Here is a 10948-nt window from a genome sequence, read left to right as displayed (position 1 = left end):
TTCTATTCTTAGTTCTATAATGTCATTGTAGTACTTTCAGGTGGAATACAGCTTCATAACATATCAACATATCTACAAGTCCCAGCATGCCCTCATTGCCCCTGTAATATCTGTACAACAACCAGATATTGCCGTTCCCTGGGTGATATGTAGTGGATGTTTATATAATATGGGGGGGGCGAAAAAAAAATGTCTGCCCCGGGCGCCCATAACTCTGGTTACGCCACTGCCCACCATATCACACAGCTGAATTCTTTGGATCAAGAATCCACTGTAATCTATTTGTATTAGCAATTTAAAAAATAGGATTTCCAGTAAGTACTGTACATGGGCTGAAATTACCTTGATATTATGTCTCATGAGCAGCTATTGTTTGGAAATGTTTTGTAAAGATTACCCTTTCATATGCATGAACCCTTTAGAGCATAAATGTGTCTACTCTTAGTAAGTCAGTACAGAATATACAGCCAGGGCCGGAATTACTCTCTCTGCTGCCCCAAGGTCGGGTACCTCAATTGCCCGAAGAAGGGCTAAATGTAGAAAAAAAACTATGCGCCCGGCTGCTGTGCTGCCCCTCTACTCCCTGCTGCCCCAAGGACGGGCCTCGGTGGCCTTGTGGGAAATCTGGCCATGTATACAGTATATTTCCAATGCTTTTGTTATCGTATATTGTTATTGTTTGTTATGTTCAATTTCTCAATCTCCCTATAGAATGAGTCAGATGTCTTTCAGCGCCTAATCTGCAAGGAGTTTCAGGAGCTTCAGAGATACATTGCAGAGGAAGAGAATCACTTTCTTAAGTTAGTCTCCAGGAAAGCCGCAGAGTTCATCAGCAACATTGAGATTCAATTAGAGCAGAAAAATGAAATCCTGTGCACTGTACACGAGAAAGAGAGACATCTGGAGATCCTGGGAAATGAAAGTCACCTGCACTTCATCCAGGTAAGACATTCCACCAAGCTGGGTCCACAATAGATAGTATTTCCATATTAATCACAATAAATGAACAGCTCTGTAAACCTAAAGTGTATGAAAACCGAACAATGCTTTTCCCTTATTGGCTCCATTTTGGGGTTTTTAAAGTGACACTAAACTCAGGAGTTAAATCTCAGAAAAACATTCAAGTACCTTATTTACAAACAAAAATGTATCTTATTTGTGTGGCTGTAGATCCTCAAATCATCTCTGAATTGGAGCTGACACTGTCCTCCCTTCTGGGGGGTGGCTACTTTTGTTCCCCATGTTCCCTGTGTGTGTTGGTAAAGTAGCCAACGCTCCAAGCTCACTCCTGTGATGGACTACAATCTCATGTTTAGTTTACAAATTTATATTGAGATTGTAGTCCATCATAGGAGTGAGCTTGGAGAGGTGAAAGATTGCTCTACCATGCTGTAGTTATTACATCCAGACTTATTTTATAATGATAAATACCTTGTGAGCACAGCTAATCTAAGCTTACCCTAACCACCTCTCTGTGTCTTTTTATTTCTAGAACTACTCTGCTGTGACAACCAGGTAAGACACACAACTTACAATCTGTATGAGAATAGAAGGCACTGACAGGGCCACCTAGAGTGCAGCCTCGATATGCACCCCACCCCCTCAAATTTTGAATTGCAACTGGTGGTCTCCTGGCCACTCCTCTGCTCAGTGTGGTGGGGTTGAAATAGCCAGCTTCCTATTGGCTATTTTAGATTGAAGTAGCAGGGGGGATGGGGATCGAAATGGGGGCTGGGGGGGTGCAAGTAGCTGGTCTTGCCTAGGGCACAAAATAGTCTAGCACCGGCCCTGGGTATGGAAACAGAATTATGCAAATAATTACTTATTTCACTTCCACAGGTGTCAACCACCAAGCCCACGCTGTGTGGACACAACCTATAGCGCTGTCTCCTTCAAGCCTGGATTCCGTCAGGATGACATTAAACTTACAGTATGGAAACGTCTGCAACGCCGAATTCTTCCTCGTAAGATTTAATTTGCTGTAAATGTTACCATTACTTTTTTTCTTGGTGGAAACACCACCCTTTTGCACTTTTAATTGAGGATTTGTTCATACCATTAGTGGTGTTTTTCAGCAACTGATCAAGGCCAGTCACCACCAGGGCACATAGAAACCCCATATTTCACACCAGAACGCTTGTTGATGTGTGGTGTGGAAAAATGCAGACATGTTGCATTTTTTTGCAGCACAATAGATTGCACCAGAGCTCACTGGAGTGGAACACACCGCGCTGGAGACCTTGAATGTAGAGTACACTTTGTACACTGCCAATAAAGTTTAAAAGTAAGCAGTGCCATAACAATGCAAGGTACCACTAAAAACCGCTGCCACCCAGCAGACACCAGTCGCTGACCAAGACACACAATGTTGTGTAAACAAGCCCTTAGTTTGCAGAACTATATTTAAAAAAAAAAACAATCAATGCTATTTTTCATACCAAAGTGGGTCAGCTTAACAAGTTAGGCCCCTTTCAGATGGACGGTCCGATAAGGTCCGCCTGTCAGTTTTTCAGGCCGACCCAATAGAATGCACAATGTAAGTCTATGGGCAGCCGGATCTAAACGGACTGGCGTTTGTTTACATCCAATTGTGCCCAGCTCCAGCCAGGTCAGCAGTGACATGCGATCCATACTGCTCCGATCAGGAGGGGATCTGCACACGAATCCCCCCCTGATCGGACAGTGTAAAAGGGGCCTAAAAGTGTAAGTCCAGACAAAATAGACTTACACTTTATTTTAGATAGATCAGGAAAGGGCTGGAACATCTCTAAGGTTTTTACTTCTATCTGGGACTCACAATTAAAACAGTTACACAGACAGAAAGTGTACAATTAAAGGAGAACTATGGGGTCAGTGTTTTTCCCCATAGTTCTCCTTAGGGTAACGGGAGGACACAAACTAGCGTCCTCCCGTTACCCTAAGCTCAGTATAGTGAAGGAAAATTTCCAACAGCAAAACAAAGCAGTACAGTTATTTTGGGGGCTGATACAAGTTGTTAAGGCATGTGTTATATGAATGAATGTTATATGAATAGGATTGTTTCCTATTGTGCTCAGTATTCATTAAATGTGCCCCCTTTTTTCTGAAAGCTTTTACATGAGATTACGGTACACAAATTACTTGCATCTTAAAGGGATGGTGCATTTTCAAAAAGTGGTATTTCATCAGTAATAGGAATGTAATTTATGTCATTTGGTACACAATGAAATTAAATGATGAGTAGGAGCACATATCGGTTCTAGGCTCACCTGACCAGTGACTATGACCCTCAAGCCATGTCCAGCAAACCAATTCTAGGGCAGAGCTGCTGTTTTGCAGGAAGAAGCCCATAGCAGCAGCCCTGACAGTGTTATTAGTACCATTGAGTCTCAAGCATTTCATGATAGCCCCCTGTCCTCATAGGGAACATCATTCAGGCATTGAATACCGTGAGCACTGTAGAGCAAAATGACCTTCTGCAAAAAAGGATTCAGGCACAAGAGCAATTTCCAAAAGGAGGTCCCATTGCAGAACAATTATATACCCATCCCAGAGACTCCTACAATTCCAGGCTCCCAAAACACACAGGGGGCTGGTAATACAGCTCTCTCCTGTTTCTCATTTTCGACAGTAGTGTTCTTATAAAAGTTTCTTATAAAGCTCCATTTTTGCACAGAGACAATCACTTCTCACTGCCTTCACCGTGGTAAAAGTTGAGATAGCCATTTGAGTATAGAAATAACCTTTCATTTGGCCAAAAAATAATAATAATGAGTCACAAGATGCATTTGCATTGCAACATTTGCACAAAAATTTGCATGAAAAAACTATTGCACCAAAAATTTTGAGTAGGAAAATTGAGGAACGGAATAGTTATAGTCAGTTATGTGAAGACAATTCAGAGAAAAATACCAAATATGATGAGAAATGTTGCTTCCTTTCTGAATTTCTTATTGTAACAATGTACCTATTTCTATATACTTGTTTAGCTCCAGAGATTGTGAAGCTGGACCCTCTCACTGCACATCCTCTTCTGGAGTTGGCAAAGGGAGATACAGTAGTTCAGTGCCGATCACCAGCAAACCGCCGTGGCAGCAATCCTGAGGGCTTTGAAAACAGCAGCTGTGTGCTGGCAACACGTGGTTTTTCTACTGGCAAGCACTACTGGGAGGTGATTGTTGGCACCAAACCAAAGTGGAGAATTGGTGTGGTGAAGGGCACTGTAAGTCGCAAAGGCAAAATGGTTAGAGCACCTGAAGCAGGAGCTTGGCTCATAGGGCTTAAAGAAGGCCGCTTCTATGAGGCCTTCACATCTCCCAACGTCACTCTGCCAATCAACTGCCACCCACAACGCATTGGTATCTTCCTGAATTATGAGAAAGGAGAGCTGACCTTCTATAATGCGGACAACCCCAATGAGCTCATTCCTCTGTATACATTCCATGCAGAGTTCCAGGGAAAGTTGTACCCTGTTCTGGATGTGTGTTGGCAAGAAAGGGGAACCAATCCCCAACCTCTTATATTGCCACTTCCAGAAAGAGTGGTCAAGACCAAGTGAATGCTTTCAAAAATCTATTCAAAACAATTCACCCGGTTTCCTGGCATAACATTTACAAGACAGCAATTGACTTATCCTTTCAGATGACATCACATTTTAAATATGGCAGATTAAACGCTCTACTTTACAGTAGAAGAGAAGATGGCTCGTATGTTTTTGCACCTCTTTCCTTCAACTATTACGGATGAAACATAATGCATACTAGAAAAGATTGGCTGATCTTTTTAGGTTTTAGGTATTTTTGCACTGCCTTAATTCATTTTATAGATGTTTACTTCTTAGAAGTCCTTCACTTTCTTGTGTATTTGTAATGTAGGATTCTACCTACTAATATTCAGCATTTCATGTCAATGACTGTATTCAGAAACATTGCTTTTATGTCATGAGTAAGAAACACGCATTTGTTTAAAACAATAACTTCAAAGCAGATCTCTTGCATTTTCAAAAGTTAACCCTTGCAGTGGGGCTACTCCCATACTTCAAGGGTTAACTGTTCATTTTGGTCTAGGGAATTGAATAAAGAAGATACACTCACCTGATCCTCAATCCTGTGGTGGCGACCTCTCTCCCTCTCCACTCCAGGTGTGGTATGTCCCTCAACGTTCTCACGTCTAATGTAAGTGGATGAATCTTGCATAGACATGATGATGTCAGCAGGGCTTAGACTACCGGAGCCCAGGGGAGAAAAGGCTGTGGGGAGTGATCTAGGCCGACAAGCAGGATGGAGGATCAGGTAATTATATTATCTTTATTTGTGCCCCTAGACGTGCGTGCGCAGCGATGGGTGACATAAGACGTCTGTAGGGGGGCACAATTTTCTGTTCTTCCCTTGGGTGCAAAAGGAGCTAGCTACGGCTCTGCACACAAATAACAAGATGCTTCCAGATGCTTCCAGTGGTATATTAAACAGGCCAAAACGGAGCACATTTCATACACTTTAGAGCATAAGGCTTGGGAAAAAAAAACACAGTTTTTGTTCTCTGTTTCCCTTTCTGTGCAAAAATGTAAATACTTTACAGTTCATAACCTACTAAGTGCTCTTAGATAGACTAGCAGTCTGCAATGTTGGAAATTAAAAATGATTGCAGATGATGCACTGCTGCCAAAAAGTTAGTTTTTGGCTTGAGTGGGGAAGGGTTAGAACCACTGTCAAGTAGACATGAGCATTCGGATTCAGACGAACCTGCAAATCAACGGAATTCAGTTGATTTGGCGGTTCGTCCGAATCCGAAATAACACATTTTTTATATGCCTGAATACACTAAAACGATATTCAGGCATATATAAATTAGTTATCAGAGCGTTCTGCGCATGCCTGCCGCCATCTTGGAGGCAGGGTTGCATAACGACACATGACGTCACATCATGGGTGACTTAATTCGAAGAACAAGTGGCGGCCAGACCGGCCGCCAGCGTGTCCATCACATGCGTGCCTCCATTTTGGAGTATATCTTGGTATACACCAAGATGGCTGCGCCCACATATTTGGGTGCCGCCATCTTGGTGTATACCATGATATACTCCAATATGGTGGCACGCATGTGCAGAACGTGCTGGTGGCTGATACGACCGCCGCTCGTTCTGCAGTTTCTTTGTGCGGTTTCAGGTTCAGAGGCTCATTGCCTCAGAATCCGAAACAGCATTAAAATTTGTTTCCATTGACGAAACAAATGAAAATGTTTTTCATTTTCATTTGTTTCGTCCGAAACTATTTTTTTTGCCCTGCACATGTCTACTGTGAAGTATTCTGATGTCTTTGTCCCCAGTTATTTCTCACTTCTTGTCCCTGAGAATCCCATCACTGGGACAGGAAATGGGGGAAAATTTCACCACACATGCACTAATAACAAACCTATAGAGGTTGTATCCCTTCCCTTTTATTATACAAGATGAAGAAGAACATTTAAAGGAGAACTATAGGAGCCGACATAAAGGAGTGAAATAAACTCATCCCCATAGTTAGAGCAAACATGTGACACTGACTCACAAACCGCTGATTGCTCGGCTAATGGTTTCTCCCTGCAGAGAGTGGTGACTGTCAGTACACAGCTGTTGGCACAGCTGGCTCTGGCTGTAGAGAGGCAGAGTCAGCTGTCAATCAGGTAGCAGGGTTAATCTCTGCAGTATTGTTGGTACCTTTCCCGGCTGCACTGTGGCTCTGCGCTGTCGGCATATAGCGAACAATAGTCCGCTATTTGCTGAGTTTTGGGTCACAGGAGAATATTTAGTAATGTAACCCAAAAGAGAACTAATGCCAAAAAATGTTTGGCCATAGTTCTCTTTTAAACACGCTTTAAACTATACAGACTATACAGTACATATCTGAATGCTATATTCATTGTGACATGTCTTAGAGTGGCCATATATTGAAAGGTGCAACTTATATATGGCCTAACTCAGGAACAGTAAAAAGCACTCGTTATTTCACATAGATTTTCCAAAGTTGCTAAAAAATCTCCATGCAGCAGGCTGATCAAGCACTTAACTGGACATCGAACCACTGCCAGCCATCATCCAATCTGTAAGATACAGTACAGCATGCCTAGTGAGTTTGAAGACTGGCAGATGTCTTGCTACCTGTGTTTTTTGATGACACATCTGTCCAACTATTACCAGCCTAGACAGTAAGTGTTGCCCACAGCAATCCAATTCTTGCCCTTCTTCCTTGCTGCAGATTATCGTAGACAGTTATTCAGTCTGATATTTTATTGGGGCTCAAAATAACTAAACACATATGCTCTCTAGTTTCAATCTGAAGTCTAAATTTTAAGTGTAACATATATTTTTCTTGCAATAAATTATTTTAACAGCACATATTAATAATCAATAAAGAAATACTGTATATGACTAATGCAAGAAACATAATGTGTAAAATATGAACAGGAGATAATGTGAGACGTTTCCTTAATAAATAAAAGCACTGTTAAAAAACATTAATTGTCAGTATTTATCACTGAGACAGGTTATGGTGACATGTTGGGACTACAACCAGTGCTTAGCACAGTAAAGTCTCATGAAAACAAAATGTATTCAAATGTCTCATTCCATCACATATCCCAAAAATAAGGGAATCACTCCCCATTTCAGGACAGTGAGCTGAGCTATGATATTCCTTCATGCCTCAATAGCCAAATGCACGTCCAGACCTGCTGATGTATAGTGCATATATAACCTATTATTATAGGGCCATTCATTCCAAACCGCATACACCTGTTTTAGGCTTTTATGTTTAACCATCAGTAAAAAAAACACTCAAGTAATGTATCAATCAGCCCCCACCATTGATATTACAGCATCAAATCATTTGGTCTCAACTCACTTACTAACACACACAACATATTTTTCCTGGAAAAAAAACCTCTCTCTTACTTGGCTACTAAAGAAAAAAGTTATACCACTCTCCTGCTGGAGCCATTTTTCTTTCCACCAGTGCATTAACCATGGTTACCCCCAATACTGGTACCTTATATGTCTTAATTCATTCTGTCCTATGATCATACACTTTAATAATACTCTCTGTTGATTCCTTTGTTGATCTGTTGATATCATTGATGCATTCTACTGCTCCCGCCAATGTGACACCTTCCTAAGGAGAAACTGCAATTCAGAAGTTGATAAACAACTTCCCAATTGCTTCCTTCCCTCCAGTGTAAGAATTCTTCCTGGTTCCTCCTTATGGGACAGTGTCATCTTTGCTTTTTGTTTGTACTCTGTTCTTCATCTTCTTCCTCAGACACCAGATGTTCTTCCATTTCTGCCTCGTGATTCTCAGTTTCTCTTCTAGGAGGGACTTCCGGGACATCATTCTGTAGCCAGTGGTAGCCATGTGCCTTTTTTGCAAATAAAGTATTGGATCGACAGATTCCCTTGCGAGTGCCATTTTTTATCTATTGCTCAGTGAAGGCTCCGGCGGATTTGCAATAGCCAATAGCAAACTAGCTATTGCACCCGCCCACTGCTGCTGTCAATCAGCAGAGGGTACCTGAAGTTCTCCATCAGGTCCCCTCTAGTGATTGACAGCAGCAGAGGGCGGGTGCAATAGCTAGTTTGCTATTGTCTATTGCAAAGTGAAATAGCCAATAGGAATCTAGCTATGCATTCCCATGGTGTTTTTTTTTTCTTTTTTATTCTGACGGCAGCAGAACCGCCCGGCCAATAGAAAACAGTTGGGCGTAGTTCGCTGTCACTGCTAGTTCCGCCCAAACATTTTATATTTTATTTTTTCTACTTTTTTAGATATTCTTTTCTGCTCGGTACCACAGAGGTACCGCTCGGCGGCATTCGGCTAATTACTCACTGCTGTTCGGCATCTAAGAGAATAGACCGAACAGCAGCGAGTAGCCTGCCGGAGGTTCGGCTTAGCCGATCCAGATGTTGGATCAGCTGAGACGAACTCCTTCTGCATTTTGGGTCGGCCAAACATGCTGAGCATGTTCGGACGACCCAAAGCCACACAAAGCAAGCCCATGTACGGCTGATTTTAGCCGATATACGCTGATTTCAGCGGATATACGGCTGAAATGAGTCATACAAGCCTGAAGTGAATAGCCGAACAACGTTTGGCTCAATTCACTTCGGGTCGGTTGTTCACTCGGCTGACTACCTTAGAGAGAAGGTGCTATAAGCAGCACAAGGAGCTAGTTTGTTGTAGTGTAATACAAGGAACATGCTAATAGGAGGAGAATCAGAGTGACAGGAAGATGAACTCATCACTGTGCTGATTATTATTTCACTGTCTAGTCGCTGGGTAGGGGTGAGAAAGAGACCTGTAAGTGAAAGAAATACTGCAGCAGAGAAGGATCCCCGCCCCCGCCAAACAGGGTTGTGCTGTGTGGCAGAGCTATGTAAATCTAAGGCCTAGAATGGATACCAATACAAATCCTAGGTAAAACAGCCTTTATACAGTATATGTGTGTTCATCTCTGAATTTAGCTGTTTCTCTAGATTTTAGCTTTAAATACATACTGACTATAGGGGTTATACGCGTCAGAGGTGAAGGATCCAGCCGTAGCTTCGGCTGATCCTTCGGCTTTCTTCGGCCACCGGAGCCCTTCAGTTCAGTTGAATATAGTGTTCACTCTAGCCAGTGCAGCAGGCGAAGGCGGCCGAGCCGTGGAGCTAGCTGTCACTGCTAGCTCTGTCCAATTGTTTTTTTTCTCTTTTTAAAAAAAAATCTTTATTTATGTTTTAATTTAACTATTTACATTTTTTAAATATTTTTTTAACCTTTTAAAAAAAACTATTTTCACTGATTTGCTATTCTGCTCGGTACCACGGAGGTACCGAGCAGAATAGCCGAGTCAAATGCCGCTCGGGGGTATTCAGCTATTCACTCAATGCCGTTCGGACCCTATGTGAATAGGGGGGAACGGCAGACAAGTGAGCTGTCGGAGCTTCTGCTCAGCTGAACCAGATGTTGAGTTGAAGGCCTTCTGCACTTCGGGTCAGCCGAACATCTAAAATATGTAGACCTAATGGCTAATGCCAAGCTCCGGAGTCTTGCCAAAACTGTATTTCTTTTCAGTTTGAATGTCATGTAATACCCCATTGTGGCCTCTAGATGGAACTAATGAGCATAGGAAATGCCTATTTACAGTTTTTTTATATGCTCTTTAGCTCCATCTAGTGGCCATAATGAGGTATGACATCAAATTTAACCTGAAGACAAAGTTGTTGCCTCTGTTGGCACATAAACATTCACAGAGATTCCCACGGTGAGTGGCTCTGCAAATTGTTATAAATAGACCACATACTATACTTGCTGCTACCCAGGCTACAGTCAAATATCTGAGCTTCTCTAGTTTTATTTTTCCAAAGTGCATTACTTTGCATTTATCGACATTAAACCTCATCTGCCACATTAATGCCCACTCCCCTATTTTATCCAGGTCCTCCTGTAATGTTATAATGTCACGGACTGTGTCTATTACCCTCCCAATTTTGGTGTCATCCGCAAACACGGAAATATCGCTGTTAACACCCTCCCCGATGTCATTAATTAATTAAACATAACTGATTATTTTCCAAGTATTGTCTGATGCAAAGGAAGTAAGATCCTTCTTCCGAAATATCTAAATAGAAGATTAACTCTGAACATGATATAATACATGCAATGTACCCTCAAAGGGTGAAGCCACTGAAGAAGTGAAATAACACTTCATCACAAGAATGTGGAGGGTCCAAACCCTGTAATTCCATTACCTGAAGTCTGCTTCAGCTTCTTCGATAGGTTCAAGTTGTCAACATTCTACTGGTAAGAAGAATGCTGACACAGTGCTTGCTTCAGAAACACATTTGCTTCATTGGAACAAATATAAAAATAATGCTAACCTCATGATGTAAGTAAAAACTAGCTATAAATACGTATATAGGGCTGGCTGCAGGCTAAACAACAAAAACAAACAAAACAGA

The 10948-nt window shown here is 41.9% G+C and overlaps 1 protein-coding gene across 1 annotated transcript in view; it reads left to right on the top strand.

Annotated features, from left to right (window-relative positions):
* Positions 1-4537, top strand: part of TRIM50 (tripartite motif containing 50) — a 13540-nt gene extending 9003 nt beyond the window's left edge. The window contains exons 3-6 of the mRNA XM_018557121.1: positions 712-942; positions 1493-1515; positions 1840-1964; positions 3969-4537. Of these exons, the coding sequence (XP_018412623.1) occupies positions 712-942; positions 1493-1515; positions 1840-1964; positions 3969-4537 (948 nt within the window). The remainder of the gene's footprint in view (positions 1-711; positions 943-1492; positions 1516-1839; positions 1965-3968) is intronic.
* The last annotated feature ends 6411 nt before the right edge of the window (positions 4538-10948 follow it).

This window comes from Nanorana parkeri, unplaced genomic scaffold (assembly GCF_000935625.1).
Source record: "Nanorana parkeri isolate BGI_ZX_2015 unplaced genomic scaffold, ASM93562v1 scaffold269, whole genome shotgun sequence".
Lineage (NCBI taxonomy): Eukaryota > Metazoa > Chordata > Amphibia > Anura > Dicroglossidae > Nanorana > Nanorana parkeri.
The sequence above is the reverse complement of the archived record's forward strand: the minus strand, read 5'-3'. Positions and strand labels throughout refer to the sequence as shown.